The 18,632-nt window shown below is 44.8% G+C and overlaps 2 protein-coding genes across 2 annotated transcripts in view; one reads left to right on the top strand and one right to left on the bottom strand.

Moving 5' to 3' along the window:
* The window catches only part of CDAN1 (codanin 1), a 31,875-nt gene extending 17,899 nt beyond the window's left edge, over nucleotides 1–13,976 (bottom strand). The window contains exons 1-10 of the mRNA XM_071427286.1: nucleotides 13,844–13,976; nucleotides 10,559–11,259; nucleotides 8,803–9,009; nucleotides 6,286–6,479; nucleotides 5,733–5,852; nucleotides 4,777–4,855; nucleotides 4,266–4,386; nucleotides 3,138–3,247; nucleotides 2,355–2,444; nucleotides 1,227–1,302 (exon numbers count right to left, since the gene is read on the bottom strand). Coding sequence (XP_071283387.1) covers nucleotides 1,227–1,302; nucleotides 2,355–2,444; nucleotides 3,138–3,247; nucleotides 4,266–4,386; nucleotides 4,777–4,855; nucleotides 5,733–5,852; nucleotides 6,286–6,479; nucleotides 8,803–9,009; nucleotides 10,559–11,259; nucleotides 13,844–13,939 — 1,794 coding nt within the window. The 5' untranslated portion in view covers nucleotides 13,940–13,976. The remainder of the gene's footprint in view (nucleotides 1–1,226; nucleotides 1,303–2,354; nucleotides 2,445–3,137; nucleotides 3,248–4,265; nucleotides 4,387–4,776; nucleotides 4,856–5,732; nucleotides 5,853–6,285; nucleotides 6,480–8,802; nucleotides 9,010–10,558; nucleotides 11,260–13,843) is intronic.
* Nucleotides 13,796–17,896, top strand: LOC139590121 (uncharacterized). Its single transcript, XM_071427287.1, has 2 exons — nucleotides 13,796–14,729; nucleotides 15,533–17,896. The coding sequence occupies exons 1-2, from the start codon at nucleotides 14,276–14,278 to the stop codon at nucleotides 16,189–16,191; spliced, it is 1,113 nt and encodes a 370-aa protein (XP_071283388.1). The 5' UTR covers nucleotides 13,796–14,275; the 3' UTR covers nucleotides 16,192–17,896.
* Nucleotides 17,897–18,632: the final 736 nt, after the last annotated feature.

Genomic DNA, 18,632 nt, shown 5'->3' with positions numbered 1-18,632 from the left:
TTTCAGACTAGCAAACCTAGCAGACCTAGCAAATACCAAGCAATGGGAAAAGTTGACTGCATATCCCTACATCTAAGTTGACTGCATATCCCTACATCTAAGTCGTGATAGTTTTAATGAGAGAGAACATAATAAAAAGAAGCAACATTTAAGAATGTCTATCAAGTGAGCAAGTACTAGGTTCATTTATTCCAAACAGAGCCCATGTTCTGAGGGCACCTCCCCAAGAGAACATCTTGCTACACTTCTCTACCTTTAAATTATCAGGCCTTGACACAAGTCCTTAGTCTCAGTTCATTTCTGCAAGAGCATCATAATCCACACAAGAGCCTGCAAACCGTTTCCCAGACAGACCCATTGGATCCATTGAAGACAACAGATCCATTTAGATTTTTGGCTACCCTTGTGAAATCCTGCAGTCTTCATTAAGAAGGCACAGATACAAAGGAGAAATACAGCACCTATGACTAATTAAACCCTATTCATGCAACAAGGTTAAATCTTACCTCTTTCCCACAATTTCCACGAACACACCCACATACAATCAGATAGGTCACTGATGCAAACTCAGACTTGACACTAAAGGAATTTACAACATTCCAACAGCTTGCAGCTTCCTGGCAATGTGTGTGAGCTAACAGTCAAGGTGAGGTTCTCTGGCTGTTTTGCTCTCCAAAAGGAGCCCACCAATAAGCCACACGTCTACAGACAATACAGCAAATCTCCTTCATTTATCTACTTACAATGAAGTCAGATGATGCTTGAAATTGGCCAAATCCCCCCCGCCCCCAAGTTACAACAGCAATACTGTACCAAAAACCAGCCTGTTGACTGTTACACAGATTTTTTGCACTCATGCTGCTAACAAACATAACTGGGAACCTCTGCACTTGATAAATGCCAAAACACATCCCTAAAATTTCCAGAAACTATAACTCTACTAAAATTAGAAGGACAAAGTAATTAACCATGAAGAATGAATGCTTACAACTCATTATGTTCTCAGTGTGCCTTATTCCTCATTTAAAGAGACTTCATTGGTAATTTATCACTGATTATTTCTGAAGAAGGAAAGAAATTCCCATCCTGAAAAGTTGTCTCTCCCCAAAAAAGTTTCAATAGGAAAATCTCAAAGAAGTTCACAAGACATGGCTTGTTTTCTCAGGCCAAGGAACGATCAAATCCACTTTGATGTATACAGTCATTAAACAACCCAAGTCATTTACCTGGATAAGCTGTTTCTGAAAGAGCCTGGCAAAATGGCTGTGGTTGCAGGTTGCAGATAGGTGAGCCATCATGGCCCTGTGAAGAAAAACATGATCAAATTATGACTGGGACTTTGTGGTACAAAAAACAGTGTTCTAACCTCAAACTATACCAAAAGCATAAAAACCCCTACTTTTAAGAAAGCAATCTCCAAAGGTCATTGAAAAAAAGCAATATTTTTATAACCCAGTTTCCCAGGCACTGAGCCCCACCTGCTGCTGACATGGAAACAAAAATTCTCCCTGAGCACCTGCAGAGCAAACACAGCTCTAGAGATAAAAAGAATCTCTTCCTTTTCTTCAATAAGGTTGTTATTTAGAAAAAAGAATAAACTCATTCAGTTCCCACTCTTCCCTGCCCAGAACAGTAAGTTGAGATTTCACATATATGAATTAAGGAAACAGCAATAGTGCAAATTCTGATGCCCCAAAATTTCTCAGTTTAAGCCTCAGCCTTGTTTTGCTCTTGTGGTGAAATGCCACCTACATACACATTACTTAAGTAGACTGGTGGTTGAGATTAACACAGAAACCCACAAGGCAACTGCTTTCAATGCTATAATAGTTTCTTTATATATACTGCATTTTGACAAAGCAATAAATGAATAAAACAGTCTGCTTTCCACAGAAAGACACACAGTTGTCTTGTTTTCAGAGTCAATGCACTAGACCCCCTGAAATAATTAGAAGAGTGAACAGCTTCTGAACATATAAACCACTTCTCCTCACTTAAGAGGAGCCTGACATGGAAAACATGACATGCACACCCAAGTGTATATAATAACAATGTTCAGACAATACACTGGTTTTGAGAGTAGCTCTTCCTGTGATTATGAAAGGGAAAGATCAACATCAGGATTGAACAAATTAGGCCTCTGCCACTTATGGCTTGTTTCTTTAACATAAATGTTGATGGTTTTCAATTCAGAAGCAAGTGTACATGGGAGCTTCCTCCAAGCAGCACACAGCACCCTGCAGAGTAGTGCAGAAGATGAGGCAGGACATGGAACTAAGGATGCCAAGTGCAGCATGATTCACCAGCAATTCAGCTACATTAAAGAGCTAGCTGAAGTTGCTTAAGACTCCTACCTGATCTTGTTGCCCAGAACTCTTTCAAAGTCCCAGCCAGTTTTCTCATTGTTATCCTCCCATTCACGCAGAAGTTCATAAAATATATCCCTGTGAATCAAGATATTTAAGGGAATGAATTCCCACTCTTCAAAATTTGAAGCAACAACAGAGCATTAATTGTTCCAAAGCTTCCCAGCAAGAATCTACCTCAGATTAAGTAACTCCAGCCTCCAATCATTCAGATACCTTTGAAAAACTCATAAATGTTAGCAGTACTTCAGTGAGTTTCCATTTTCCATGTCTTTGACAGCAAGTGCTTAAGCTTGTTATGCCCAATCTATGATGGAATGACCAAAACAGCCATTACCAGACAGACATAGTGAAGACTGAGAGGCAGCAAAGAATAAGCCACATGAAGTAATACCTATGAGAAAAAGAAAAGGACCAAGACAACTTGTCATTCTGCCCTCACCCTGTCGCTGCAAGCATGGAGGGAGGCAGCAGGAAGAATAAAAGCATACCAGATATATATGCAGAAGCAATCCAGTAGGGTGACACACTGTACTGGCATTATCAGAAGTCTCAATAACTCCTGAAGAATTAGGCTGTTCTTCTCTAAACATTAACCATTTAGTTCCTGCAGTCAATATGGACAAAGACTTTTTTTCATTTAATTAGAGCAAAAAATTAAAGATTTTTTTCTACAGCATGTAGCATACATAAGACATTCTTAATATCTTTTAGTCACAATCATGCAAAGGTTATACCCTTGAGCATTCAGGAACAGTAGAAGAAACTTACCTTTGTTTCTTAAATATGTGAAACGCTCTGTCACTGGGAAAGTTAGAGCGATTATCAGTTTCCGGCTGAAAAGAAACAGACTGTACAGAGCATGGCAGCAGGAGAGACACCTGTTAAAAATATAAAGGCAGTCATTAAGCTAATGGAAGTCTCTAAACAATCTGAGACCAAGAAAAAAAGCAGGGAAGAGGCAGGTTAGGAAACAAGTATCACTAGCTGAGTTGTTACTTCTGTTACTACACGTTACTTCCCAATTGCTAACTACTAGCTAACACCAACTTCTACAATCTACATTAGGCTACAGAGGCAGAAACACTCAACATTAAGAGAGAAAGTATCTGGTCCCCTTAAATCTCTGCTGACCCGATTGCAACCAGTATTGATAGAGTGTGGAAAGACCCACAAACAGTTGAAATATACCTTCAATATAGGGCTTGAGAAAATTTAGGATCCTGGCTGGCAATTTCTGTTACCTCACTCTTTCTCCTTACTGTTCTTCAAGTAACAAGACCTTTATTTACAACTTTAACAACTTTAAAGCTCAGCTACTGACAAGTCCCAATCTCAGTACACTGTCCTCTCTTTGATAAGAGTAATTTCCATTTTTAAAAGATGGATGAAATGCGATACAAAATACATTTCTACCATGCAATTCCTACCAACCAAACTGGTTCCCTAACCCAGTTGATTACACAAGGGAACCATTTTTCCCAGTCTAGATTGTCTCCTGTGAAATGTTGTTTGCCTAAAAAGAGTCCATATGTATGAAAGAAATCCAAATCTTTGAAACTACCTTCTGATATTGCACCTAACTAATCATTCTCCTGGGATTCATGTTTATTAGGTGAGAATTTCAAAAGCAAAATTTGACCCTGTCAAAGTCTCTGGCTGAGGTCAGGGCGTGGAGCACAACATAAGGCTAGCCAGCAGCAATTCACAGCCAACAATCACTGGACCCAGCAACTCCTTCACCCACTGACAAGGAAAAAAGTATTTTTAGGCAGTTTCTAAAGACAACACAAGAAGAGGAAATAGAAAGAATGAGATTTAACATCAAAGCCATTACAAATAAAGGAACAACAACACAAAGGCTTGAAGCAATGTCACTTGGGGTCTGCCAAATTTTACCTTAGCTGTGCTGCTTTCATAAGCCTGCCTGAGCCTCTTGTGCAAGGTGGGAGAAAATGATGCAATCCGCTCATTTTCGGCCAAAAGCTTCAGCATCCCCTTTTCTAAATGGGAAATAATTCTGCCAAGATAATGGGGATAAAGCTCAGAGAGACAGACAGACATAAACGACACATGAGCAGTTCTAAAGAAATGCTTATGTTTACATTTTATGATGCTGCCAAGTAAAGAGTTCTAAAGGACATGTACCAGCAGGAAATCCTACTGATATCTGTATTTGTTATCATTCTCATCTCACGACTTTCCAGTTCTTGCACAATTACAACAAAGTTCAGTGGACACATCAGTGCAAGGATACCCACAGCCATCCAAATTCAGGTCAAGCTGTATGTTTTGAAGAAAAATTAACAACTCTGTGCCTTTAACTGGTAAAGTTCTACAACCCAAGCACATTTGCTTAATCCCACACACAACTGCAGACACAAGCAGATGAAAAAAGAATTCAACTCACTCATATTGATAATCCAAGACTTGAACAGCAAAATAAACACAGTTGTGCACACTTTCAAAATGCTGTCTCCCTGACGCATCTGAGAGGAAAAAAGAAACATGAGACAACAGTACCTTTTACCATTTATGAATTAAAGGACCAACAATTAGCTTTGAAGTAAAGTATGAACTGACATATCCAAAAATAATCTCCCAGACTCCTATTCAATTTTCAGAAGTTCCCATTCCCTATCCTTCCTATACTAAGGGCAATTGAAGTGTTTAATGCTGTATGGGAAAGAAAATACTCCTTCTCAATGTTCTGAACAACAATAAGGAGATACAGGACAAAAAAAGTAGAACAACTAGAAACAATCATAAAATGGTGTTCCCATAGCTAAAGATTTCATGTTCCTAATCTCAGCCCTAAGAATCAAAGAGTAGCAAAACAAAGGTCAATCAAATTGAGGCATGTGGGGTGGAGGAGGGTGTGGTGGGTTTTATCCTAAAGCCACTCTTTTGGTTGTACTATCCAGATCAAAGAACTAATTGCATCAAGCTTAAGGCTGAATTTACCAAAAACCAAATGCAACAAGACAGCTGGATCCTATGCACTCAGATCCAAACCTGAAGCTTAATAAACACATAGCAGGTCAACAGCACATTTGAGTTGTAGGATCAATGGAGAAGCAACTCAAGCACATCTGTCCTTCCCTCTAAAAGTCAGTGATAGAAGTAGCTCCAGCAAATCTCGCACAATAGCAGAAAACTAGATTCAAACTAACTAGCAACCACACTCTATCATACTGTGGAAGCACTTCCCATACATGCATGGCTTTTGTCAGCATCTCAGATGAGTGAGTCCCACAGTGGTAATAAGGCATTTTTATGTAATTTAAGAATAACCGTCCAAGCTACTCTACAACACTTTCTCATTCTATGGAAGCAAGATTCTTTCCCTTCGTTACTACTGCTTACCTCTATTTCTTTCGCTGATTTCAGGGTCACTATCCCCATCTTCTGCAGCAGAAGTGCCTTTAGATGTCAACAGTTGCAGAACGAAAAACAGTTCCAGAAAAATATTTGGTACCAGGTTTTCTGGGAGAGAGTAATTGAGATGTTAAAGGTGGATTACTCAATACTGTCCTGCTTTAATACACAAAGGTAAAAAGGTAGATTCCTGCTCTGTGGTAGTCAGCAAAGAATTGTCTCCCCACAACATGACACTGTGATATAGTGTAGATCAGCATGGGAAAGATGTGTTAGGGAACAGTCTGGATTCATATGGGACATACAACTTCAGTCTACTGCAGCTCAGAGTACTGCATCAGGCTCATCTCCTTCCCTACACTTTTGCCAAGTATTCATTTATTTAAATAACAGTATTGGCTTACTTTCTTTTTCCAGATGTCATTTGTTTGTACACTATAACTATCCCACAGCTTCCACTTCCCATCTATCTCCCTCTCACAACACACATGCAAGTTCAAAGCTCAAAGAAAGGTCAGTTTCACATCTTCTGTGTCCTCACCTGCTATACAGGATGAATAGAGCTGTGCCAGACACTCCAACTGTTTCTTGCAGGAAACCTTAGCAGGATTTGCACAGGTCACCAAATGGCTTTCAGCAGGAAGGCTGGCACTGCGAGTGTAGCTAGGCTTAGTTGGAGTACAAGGATCAAAAGATATCCCTGCAGGAGAAGATGCCTGGTGCAGCAATTTGCATCTGAAATTCAAGAGCAGCAACATAACCATGTGACTGAGGATGATCTAGAGCAGCTATGCAGCCAGAAGAGGTCTTTCTCTTCCAGTGTAGCACGAAGGAAATCCTGCAATAACTAAACCATCTCATTTACACTGTCTAAACCAGCTTTTAGCATGACAGTAATTTAAGTCATCTTTATCTAACAGAGAATAGATCTTGGGGTTAGCAAGCAAAAGACTAAAGAATCCCATTCAAATTGCAACTCTGTTAAAATAGTGTAGCACTTTGACCAAATTAACCAACTAACATGTTATTACTTCTCTCATCTGAACTGCTACCTGTTAAGGACGGGGAATCTGTTAGAGACCAGGTCCTAAAAATCTTCCTTTCATGTACAGTTTCTGACAGGTAGATATTTTAAAATACCTATGAAAATAAGGCTCACATCCATCTCTTTGGTATAGATGTAAAGTAATGACACTCCGAGAAGATCCAATACCAATAAGTGGAAAGGCAATGCAACAGCTGATGAAATCCCAGACTGGCAAGGTAAACAACAGAAGGAACAAACTACTTTGACTGCTGGATTCTAAATCAACAATGATCACTTAGTTAAATACACAGACATTGTACAAAACTATATCTAGAGAGGTCATCCAAAATGCAAAACCAGAGTAGCATACGTAACACACTTGAGAAACAGGACACGAGGCAGTAACAGCAATATCAAATGATTGTCAAAGATTCCAAGGGAACGTTTCCACTTGGAACATCACACTACCTCTTGCCACACTGTATCAAAAGTGAAAGATTTAAGTCACTTTAAGGGCTCTGGGAAGTCAGAAACATTTTCACCTGCAACAAAGAACCTTTTCAATTAGCCTATTTCTAGCAGAACTGCTGTGATGAAGAACAACTGGTCCCAAAATGGAAGTAGAAAGATTACCAGCAGCTTCCCTGCAATGAACATAATCAACTAACTGAAGAAAATGATTGAGTAATAGATAGAACTGAAGAAAATTATTCATTAAGTACTTTGTGATGGCACCCAAGGGATGAGCCCACTATTAAGTACTTTGTGACCTTACCTATGGCAAGTTTCCAATAATGCAGTTAGACTGTGCTTCACTTCTGCCCCAGTGCTGTCATCTACCTCAGGATGAAATTCACCTTTTGCCCCTGCTTAAAGGGATCTAGCTGGCTGGAGACTGCCTTACTTCTGTACTTCACCACAACTGAGGACACAGCAGCAACTCCCAGCTTTCAAGTATGATGGGTCAGATGAGAATATCACTGCATGGGCAGGATCCAACCAACTACATACTGCTATTTCACTGACTTCAGTTGATACACATTACTGGGACATTTCAGGTAGAATTCAGACTGGAATAGGTGCTAGACTTAAGTTCAGAGTGGCAGGTTTGAATCCTGAGCATTTCTGCTGCAGGTTCAGTACAAGCAGTAATTCATTAGACTCTACTGGATATGTTTCAGCCAGTTCTGGTCCCACTGAAGTGAACTGCAAAACTTAGCAGGAAAAGAATTACACCCATGTGTCCTGAGGAGCTTCCCCAAGAACAAAACCTACAAAGAACAGCAACAGTTCTCTCAGCAATTATAAACAATAAACAATAGTGCAAACTACTGCAGTTTGGTTTTTCTAAGTATCAATCTTCACAGACTACCAGTGATACCATTTTACAAGCAATGAAAGTCACACACTAACCAAACAGCAGAGATGAAATGAGAAGATTCACTTCATCTGACAGCAATTTTCAACAGATAACTGCAGTAGTAATCTTTAAAACAGAATCTCAAGCGCCCATATTCTGTTTTCTCTGACTGCAAGCTTCTGTTAGTATACCTACCTTGCAAGACCATTAACACTTTCCACACATTTGCATCACTAACTCATTTTTTCCAAACCAATGTGTTTTGGTGCAATCCTCAAACACAGTCTAATTACACCCAATTGCTTTGCCTGTGCAATCTAAGGAAAGATGCATAGGAGATAGCCCCACATTCATTTCCATGAAGAGAAAAATCTCATAAAAGCAGTGAGAACTGACTACCCTTTTGAAGTGAGGGTCATTGTTCCAGAGTCAGCACACCTCTAAAATGGCAAACATAAGCTAGGTGCATTAATATCCTAGACTGATACCACAGACACATTTGGCTTTAGGCAAATTATGATTTAAGGTCACCAATATTTGGTTTGGATATTCTTCTGTCATTTTCACTTTGTCCTGGCCATGCCGTCTCCTGGCTACTGAAGAATGAACCCTGTCCTGGCTGGAACCAGGACACAAGGGAATAAAGAATCAGCCCCCTGCTCAGACTGTACCGTTCTTTCTTCAGCATCTCCCTCTCCTCTTGTAGGCTGTTGCTCATCACAGATGAGAGGTGTCCTTCCTGGACAGCAGCAAAGGCCTCGAGGCTTGAGGCTGGAGACCGGCTGACAGGTGTAGAAGTGAAACAGGTCTTTGGTTTCGAGAGGGGCCGCTCAGCACTCACAGGAGTTGGGTTGATTCGCCTCGATGGTTTGCTTTTGCTGAAAAGAAGAGAAGCAATTCCACTAAAATCAAGCTAAACAATAACAAAAAATTTCGGTCTCAAGACAGATGTGCAATTAACTCTTCCAGAGGAATCTAATGCTAAAACAAAATGGATGTTGAGCTGGGATACTGAATTTCTAAACTGTACCTGTAGTTATTAATTTTATTCTATCACTGAAAAAAAAAGTCACGGAGCTATAGACTGCTACAAGCAACCTGCTGAACCTGCAGCAAAATTAATTATCAAATAGCAAGCCATCTAACAGGTACCACAGGGCCACATAACCCTTCCAAATGTTTCTAATTTGCAGTACGGGATATGCCCCATTTTAGTAAGAAACTGCTGGTGAATTCATTTCTGACATGATCAGGAGAAAAAAAACCCACCAAAATCAATCAAGTTGTCATTGTCTATCAGTGGGAGCCCAGGCTGTTTAAGTTCAGGGAAACTCATCCTTCCTGCATAAAATACTTGGATTTGTCCTTCAGGAATAGGCTTGGTAAAGTAGCAAAAAAAGCACTAGAAAAATGGAAATGGATACAGAAACATAAAGCACCACAGAAATGCTGGTTGCTACATATTAACTGCTAAGGTATTCTCAAAATCGCTGTAACATTGATTTCCAAAGACTTGTGATCTCTTTCCTACTTCTTTTTCCTAGCTGAGCATTAATGCAATTGAGGAAGAGTGACTTGCTGGCTGTGCTGGAAACACATCTTATCTCCCTTGGCCAAAGTAGCGTCGAGAGCAGGACCCAAACCCTGCATTTGGATTTGCTGTACAGACTCACTCATTTTACAATTTTTAGCTGGAATTTTGCATGTCCAACTAGAAGGTCCCACTTTCAGAGACCAGCGACTGATATACAGAGCAAACAGGCTGACACAAAGGCTTTCTATTTGGTAATGAGGATTTTAAAGAATGCAAAGACAAAGATTAAAGGACTGAGGCAACCACAACACAAACAGCTGCCCCAAAGCTCAGCTGGTCACCAAGGAGACCAGGGCTTGCTGCAGACCAAGAACACAGCCTGCTATTTTGTCCACAATTACACAGGACAAATGAAGCTTCAGGCTAACATCTGCTACCAGAAGCCACAGAAGATCAATCCAAAAGCTTTTTTGCTAGCATCAGTAAAGCCAAAGAGCCTTCCAGGATAGCTCTTCCTTACCAATTGATATTCTGTTAAATGCGAAACGTGAGGAGCCAAGATAACGCTGACTCGTTAGAACACACAAGGACAAAGATGAGCTCAGCTTTGTATCAGCTGGGCCGTGCACTGGCCAGCTGCAGGCAGCAACACAAGCAAGAGGCAAAAGAGGTAGGTGTCTTGGGTGAGTCCACGGAGAGGAAGCCTGACTCCCTGTCAAGGCAATACTCCCCTCCCTACATGGTGACCAGAACAAAACAGTTCTGACCATGTTTCCCAGAAGCCAGGTATTGTGTATTACAGCCTCTTCTGCATCTGGACACCCACAACTGCTGGTCAAGGAGCTGCAACCTGTATCAATCCCAGTGACACAATGAGGCAGACTTGCTCTTACTTCGTCCAGCCAGAGGCAGCACCCATGGGTGGAAACTCCTCCAGGTTGTTAAGGTTTAGCTGGCTGGGTGGGGATCTGGCAGAAACAAGAGGCACTTCACTCCGCTTCCTTCTCCCTCCACTCCATGATCCACCATCACTCTTTCCATCCTCCTCTTCAGCAAGGGAACGCCCCAGATCGCGAGCCACCTGCCGGCCAGAGGCACCGGCCGAGCTGCTGCCTTTCCTGCGGCCCCGTCTCATGGGCAGGGCCTCAGGCGTGGCCGTCAGGAAGCTCCCCAGGCTGGCCTTCTGAGAGGAACGCCTCTCACCGTGGTGGAGCACAGGGCTGTGCCCAAAGCTCGGGCTGCTGCTGGAGACCACGCTGGGGAAATCACCATAAGGGCTAGACAGGTTCGACCCAGAAAAGGAAGAGGAACCACTGGATGTTGCATCAGGAGTAAAGCTGGTATCTGTGGTGCAGGCGGTCACTGAAGTCCTTTGAGAAAAGAGCTGCACTCGGCTGCTGGTTGCATGGCCTGCCCTCCTTTCTGATCCTGTCCTTTGGCTCCCATGAGTCTTGGAATTAGGAGTTTTAGCAGGAGTAGGAGGTCCATTAGTCAGGATCTGGCTGGTCTGCTCCCTCAAAAAATTCAGCAGAAAAGGCACAAAATCTTTCTGAAGCAAGCTAAGAGATACCAGCTTGTCATGGATGTGGTTCTCCTACAAGAGAAGTAGACAAAAAAATTAATATAAAGATGCTACTTGATTCTTTCTGTCCAAGTACCCAGACACATTTAAGTAGTAACTATGGGATTTCAATACACAATAAAAACCAACATGACTTGTCAAAGTACATCACTGAAATTGAATAGTGCTGGTCACAGACCTGAAAATCAGCCTACACACGAGCCATTTTGGCACAAGTTTTCACATGGAGTCATTAACTTTGGTCTGTGATTGGAAAATAATGGAACTGTTCCATGAAAACATCAGTAATACTCTCTGCAGCTATGGCCAGGGAGGACTTGGAGCGACTGACACCCCCAAGCTCAACATTTTGAAAACATCAATACTGAAAGCATCTAATTCTAACAGAAAAATCTACAGTCTGCAAGGTCTCTGTGCCCTGTTTTTCTGTGAATGCTGCCTGCTCCCACAGAGGGGTGCTGTAACAACAACCGCTGAAGCACCTGGAGTCCTGCAGCGCCGAATACAAGACCAAAGCTGCTCTTCCATTTCAATTAAATAATTTTGCTTGAGAACTCACAGAAGTTCTCTCTCTAAACAGAGACTGTGCAACTTTAAGGTATGTGGAGTTTATACTTAAGAAACTTAAACAAAAACCCCACCACCGACTCAACACATTTGAAATCTAAACAGGTGGCATTGATCTTACAAGGGTAAATCTAGACAAAAGTGACTTCATGCTACATGTGCAGTTTGAAGTTTTGTACCCTGGGTAAAAATTCTTTTGTTCCTAACACTCCATCATGTTTCTGTTTCCTCTCAATGGGATTCAGCAACATTTGCAACAACAGAAGAAGTTCTCGAAACCTTTTCCTTACTAACACTGAAAGCATTGCATACGTACTCCAGTTAAGTTGTATTCACAACCCTAACGAGATGAAAAGTCAAGAAAGCAAACACTATTTCTGAAGGTGGTTTCTGCATGAAAGAAAGAAGTGAAAGCAAAACTAACATGCCTGTAACTGGACTCACACAATCTTCAACACCTATACTAAAATTCATATTTTAAAGTGTGAGACCAATTCAGCTCCTTGGAGAAGTGTGAAATTCTGACACAGCCCAGATAACAAGCCAAGCAGCCAACAATCAGTGAAAAAGCACAGCTCAGAATACAACCCCCATGAGGTGTCAGAAGACCATGTCCAGCCCAAAACTGCCATGAGAGCTAGAGCAAGAGATGGCCTAGCATGTCCTTCCCCTGGAATTAGCATAGGGGCACAAAGATGATTACAGTCTATGCTATGCATACGGTTGGGCAGTTTCTCCAACTTTTCAGAGCACAACCTATTTTCACTCATCTTTCTCTGTCCAAGTTAACAGAGGTTTGGTTCCTCCACAAATGGGTAACAGCAACCTGTCAACAGCTGCCAGCTGCAAACCTCCCACTTGCTTTCTCATGCTGAAGTAACTGCACTGCTCCCAACAGCAAAAGGCAGCAAGAAATTCCCTTGCAAAGGCAAACTTTTTGACCTCCCCACCCCTTACCCACAGTGCTAACTGAGCTGCCAGGATCTCAAACTTCATAATGTCCACAGGTTTGCTTCTGCAAGTCACAGCTGAAAGAATACCACACAACATAAAAGTGCTGGTCCATTCTTCCCACACATTTAGGATGATGGCAATACCCAACTAACTCATGGGGGTGACACCAGTGAGTTTTGATTTTAATGCTAGGTAGCACTATGCAAGGGGATCAGGTAGAAGATGCTTTAAATACTAATTGTGTCTCTGTGTCATTCTCTATGGGAAACATAAGCGCTCCTAGTCTATCTACAGTTACAAAAGTTTTTATTTCCACAAGAACCCAAATCATTCGTTACAAAACTCAGCCAATAAACACCCTCTCCCAGCCCGCAAAGATCCTCCCCAAGGTCCAGGCGGGAGGAACATCCAGCCGGGAGGCGCGCTGGCGCCTGCAGAGAGCCACCACCAAGCCCTGGGTGCTGACAGCCTCGTCCTGCTTTCACCGCTGCCTTCCCCTACAAAGATGCGGGAAGTGTCACTGCGTTCCCTTAGGACACCAGCTGTGCTGTGCTGTGCTGTGCCGTGCCGTGCTGCGCTGCCCAACGCCGGTCCCGCTGGCTCTGCGCTAGCACACGGCGCCCCGGGCTCCCGGCGCTTCCCGCGCCCGCGGGGCCTCCCCGCTCCCGCCCCGGAGCTGCGCGGCGCCACCGCCCGCCCGAGACCGCCCGGCGCCGGCGGCGCTGAGCTCCGGCGGGCTCAGCCCCGCGCATTCCAGCGGGTTTCACACGCCCGCCAAGCAGCTCCCGGCGCAGCTCCCGCCGACGGCCTCGCCTTCCCGCCGCCGTGCCCGGAGCCCGCCCGCGCCGGGGGCGGTGCCGCCGGCGGCCCGACAGACGCTCCGCCGCGGAACGGCACCTGACGGGGCCCCGGGCTGACCCACGCGGGCTTCACCCCTCACAGCAGCGCGGGGCGGACAAACTTTCCCGCACGGCACCGGCCCGCGGCAGCGGAGGGTGCTGGGGGAGTGGCACGGCTGCGGGCCCGGCCCCGCCGGAGCCAGGGTGCTACGGGCGGACGACCTAGCGCGCGTTACCTCAGCCGTGCGGTGGCCGGGGCCGTGCCGGAGCCACCGCACCACGGCGCTGACCGGCACCTCCTCCTGCAGCAGCAGCTCCAAAACCGCCGCCATTCCCGGCCCCGCTCCCGCCGAGCACGCGCACAACCCGCGCCGGGGGTGGGCCCGCCGTGTTCCCCCTTCCCGCGGGGGCGGCGCCGAGAGGGGATTCCCGCCGGGGAGGCGGGCGGGGGCCGCGCCCCCTCCCCATGTCAACACGCGGGGCACGGGGCGCCTGCGCCGGTCCGTGCGCGTCTTTTCCTCTCATGCGCGGTATTTCCTTCCCCAGCAGGGCTCAGGGCCCGGCCTAGCGGCGGCGGCACCCGCGGGTCGGGGCGCAGGGAAGGGCAGTGGCGTCACCCCCTCCCCGCGGCTCCTCGCCCACCCGCCCGCCGACACTCCCGGCGGAGGATGGCCGAGGACTCGCCCAAACGGCGCAAGGCGAACTTCAACGAGGCGGAGACGGAGGTGCTGATCGAGCAGGTGCTGAAGCACGAGCAGCTGCTGTTCGCGGCGGGACCCGGCCGCGCCTCCGCGGGCCAGAAGCGGAAGGTGTGGGAGCTGATCCGGCACAAGGTGAACCCGGTGGCCGCCTGCCCCCGCGACGTGGAGGACCTGAAGAAGCGCTGGCGGGACCTGAAGCGCCGCGACCGCAGCAAGCTGTGCCGCCTCTCGCAGGGCTGCGGGCCGCCGGCGCCCCCCGCCCTCGGCCTCCTCCTGGCCCCCGAGGAGCTGCCGCCCGCCGCCGCGCCGCCCGCCCGCCGCCAGCGCCGCCCCTACGGCTCCCTGCTGCCCGCCGAGGCCGTGCCCATCGTGGGCGGTATCGACACGCTGGAGCTGCCCGGCGCCGTCGTGGGGGACATGGGTGAGTGCGGGAGCGACCCCCGCGGCTCTGCCACGGACCCTCCGCCCGCCCGGCGTCCTCCAGCGCAGCCACGGGAGCCCCGGTGCGCGGGGAGCGGCGCTGCCCGCCCGCTGCGGGCGCGCAGGGGCCGCGGGGACCGGCCCCGCAGGAAAGCGCTGGTTCGGATCCTTGGAAAGGCAAAACCTATACGCACGCACACAGAACTGTGAGGCTTCGTGCTCTAGGTCACAGAAGTGCCTAAGAACAGCACCAAGAGTAAAAACAGCGTTACGTAGGAGATGCTGCCCATCCACGAGGCGTTTAGACCCGGCCACCGATCTTCACTATTGCCGTTATTATTCTTGCAAATGCAAAAAGCCATGGCAGCACGCAGGTCCAGCCAGTACCAAGTGCTGTGAGTGCATAACTTCATACGTGCCAGCGATATTGTCCTAGCATGCTGGAATATCAAGGGATTCTTGCAATCCAGTGTTTCAGCAATGCTCTTACTGTTTACTGCGTGCACGATAGAGCATGAAATGAGCTTGCAATGAACTTTGTCTCTGGGATCCTAGAGCTTGGCTTCTGTGATGATAAGGGAGCTGTAGTATGCAGATACATGGTTAACTGGTGAATGTGTATTTGTGGTTTTTTACCACCTGTCAAAGTAACTTGTATTCTAAAACCATCAATGATAACATATTTTGACAGTCTTCTTTCAAGGACTGATGTTAGTGCTTAGCGGATGAGAAAATATGTCACCACTGAGGTTATGAAGTTTCTCATGGGCTTTCCTTTGCTTTTCTTCCCTCCACCTCTTTTAGGGTTTAATGGCAGTCCTGGCCCATCTCATCAATCAAGTCTTGAGCAGATGAACCTCAAAGAAGAAATAGTAGTGAAGGTGGTTGAGCCAGAAGAAAGCTCTGGGGACATGGTAGTGGTTCCACCTAGTCAAGAACAACTGCCTTTTCTGGGGACATCAGGTGGTGGTTCCTCTGGGAAAGTAAAAGCCAAAACAAAAGGCAGGTGCCAGGCAGACCAAAATGAAATGACTGAAGAGGACCTACTGCAGATTCAGCAGACCCAAATACAGGTGATCCAGTCTGGCTTTGACAGTGTCAACCACAATCTTCGGCTGCTGCAGCAAGGCATGCAAGATCTGAATAACAGCATCAGCATCATGGCACATACGCTTGTCGCCATCAAGAACATCTATGTGAAAAACAACACTGGCCCAACCACACATGCAACTGCATCTACTCAGACCACAGCTGGGTACCTGAGCCCAGGATCCCCCCAGCTCTCCCCTGCTAAGGACAGAGCTAGAGCACAGGTGGCTGGAAGCAGCAGCAGAAGCAGCAGCTGCAGCTCCAGCTCCATGTCACAAGACCCAGGTCCTTCTGAGTTTCCTAGGCCCCCCCTGAGAACCATTAAGAAAGAACATCCAAATGGCTGCTACTACTTCTGCCTTGCAGATGTGTAAAAACTTGAATAGATGTAAAATGACTGTGTTGTTGGGTGCTGATGTATGTTCTGCTCCGGCCTGTGACTTCAAAGGAGCGAAGTGGACTTGCCTCCCATGTTTTTCCCAGTGGGAAACATTTTACTATAGGTGGCATTAAACACTAATTACCAGCCTCCAGTTAACTCTGTTGCAGTTGGCTAATAAATTTCTTCTCTTTTCTTTATCCTCTTATTCTCTTAAAAAACCCCATTTATTTTTAGTAAGACTTTTGTCTGTATCATCCTTTGTTTAATGTCACCTTGTGAAAAATAAAAGACATGAGAGTGGGGTAGAAAAGTAACATTATGGTTACTACCACCAGGAGCTAACTTAAAGAAGTTACTTGGTTCTTGGATTAAACATGCCTCAGAAGCAGTTGGCTTTTTAAGTACTTCCCATATCTAAGAGTTATGTTGGGGGTGTTTGCTTGGTTGTTGTTCTTGAGGTTTTATAAGTCTGAGCTGTGCAAGGCATCGCAGGAGGAGTTTAAGATACCTGCTTATTCTAGGAATGGTTTAGCACTGAGCATTCATTAGTGTCCTCCTCAGAAGTCATACAGCATTGTTCCACTTGGCTGTTGTTCATTCCTGGCTTGTCAAATGCACCCTCTCTTCAGAGACATTGTGTTTTACTGCACTAGCATGGTAGTCTCTTTTTTAACCAGTCACATGGCTAAAATAGAGAAATACAGAAAAATGATGAATGGATGAGTGATGCCTGTTTCTATAGGTTATATGTAGGCTGTATCTTCATCTGATTTTATAAGAAATGGAATCAATACCACAGTGTTTGAAATATGGAGAGCAAAAAGATTTGTATTGTTTTACACAAAATGGAAGTCAGATTTGCTGTTAAATTACAGGAGGCAGGGGCTTACTTCATTCCAGACAAATGCTCCTGCATAGTTTAGAAAGCTTGGATTATCATTTCCTTTCTCATAACTAAGTAGCCAAGGAAGAAGAAAGATGAGGACAAGCTGGAGCAAAATGTAACTTGGTGTCAACCTGAAACAAGCAAAAATCATTTTGTCTTCATGCCAAAAAGAAAAATTGCCATTTCATATTTAGATAGGGAAAACTGTTGTCACTGGCACTGTTTTGTGTTTCAGGCTTACATATTCGAGCCACTCTACTTTGCACAATTCAGAAGTAGCAGAGGTGCAATGTTCTTGTATCTGGCATCTGTACCAGAGGTCAAACAAAAACACTCACCTGAAATTTTGTCCAATGACTTGAAAAATCATACAGGTGCTCTTAAGCATTTATCGCCAACATTTAAAAAGATTCTGCAGATAAATTTGGCCTATAGCAATGACTAGCTGCTTGTAGTGTTACAGTCAGTTTGCACAAGCATTCCTGCTGCAGAAATTTAGCAAATACAAATAACATAGAGAATCACAATGAAACTGCCCCTCTCCTGAGAAGCATAAGAATATGTAATCATAGCATAAGGTATGCCGCTTTTGCAGTCAGCTTTGACTGAACACCACCCTATGAAAATGTTCTTCATGTCCACCATTTTAGTGTACTGAATTAAATCATCTGCACTTCAGAAACCAGCCACTGCTGCCTACTAAAATGTGGAAACAGGGTAATCAGTTAGCAAGTGTTTCCCTTCAGAATCACAGATGGAGTAAAATGTGAAAAAATCTCATAAAAATAAAATGTATATGTGTACAGCACAATGTTCATTGGGATTAATACCTTGAAGAAGAGAAAGTTCTTTTTTCCAGGTTTACCTTAACAAAAGAAGATCATATGGGTGACAGCTATTAAGAAATTGCTGAATTTAAGAATGGCAAAGAATCCTTCTATGGATTTTTGTTTTTATGTTGTTAAAAGCTTTCCAAATTAACTTGTTGGAAGCATTATTTCTCCTGCATCAGTACAGATGGGCTCTCTTGAGCAGGATTTTCTGTATTTTGTTTTCATGGACACAGAAGGTAATTCATGCTACCACGGTATTCCAGGTAGATTTGGAAATGTGATCTACCTGGTCCTTCTGGGCAGCAGTTTGAGCTTGTCCAGGTTGCAACTGGCAGTTCTAACCTGTCTTTCTCTTGATGTTTCAATTCTTTTTGCAACTGTTAATTCTTGAATTTCACGTACTTCTTGGGAGAGGTGACTTGTGTCCGCTTTCTCGTGTTCCAGTACTGATTTACGTGAGAAGCAGCTACAATGCAAGTAGAGAAGTGCAGCAAGATCCTGTGAGCAGAAGGGGTAGATTGGATCTCCTGTATGAAGGAAGACAAGCCAGGCAATGCTAAAAGACACTGTGATGGTCAGAGAACAACCAGACCTCACATCAGTGTACCACAGCATGTTTGTTCTGATCTTGCTTCTTTCCCTGTGTGTCAGTTGTACTGCTAAAATATACTGGAGCCAGATCAAAGTCACTCTTCCACTTCTGAGACATTCTAG

This window comes from Agelaius tricolor, unplaced genomic scaffold, assembly GCF_023055355.1.
Source record: "Agelaius tricolor isolate 1412-34295 unplaced genomic scaffold, bAgeTri1.0.p SCAF_5, whole genome shotgun sequence".
In the NCBI taxonomy this organism is placed as follows: Eukaryota; Metazoa; Chordata; class Aves; order Passeriformes; family Icteridae; genus Agelaius; species Agelaius tricolor.
The sequence above is the reverse complement of the archived record's forward strand: the minus strand, read 5'-3'. Positions and strand labels throughout refer to the sequence as shown.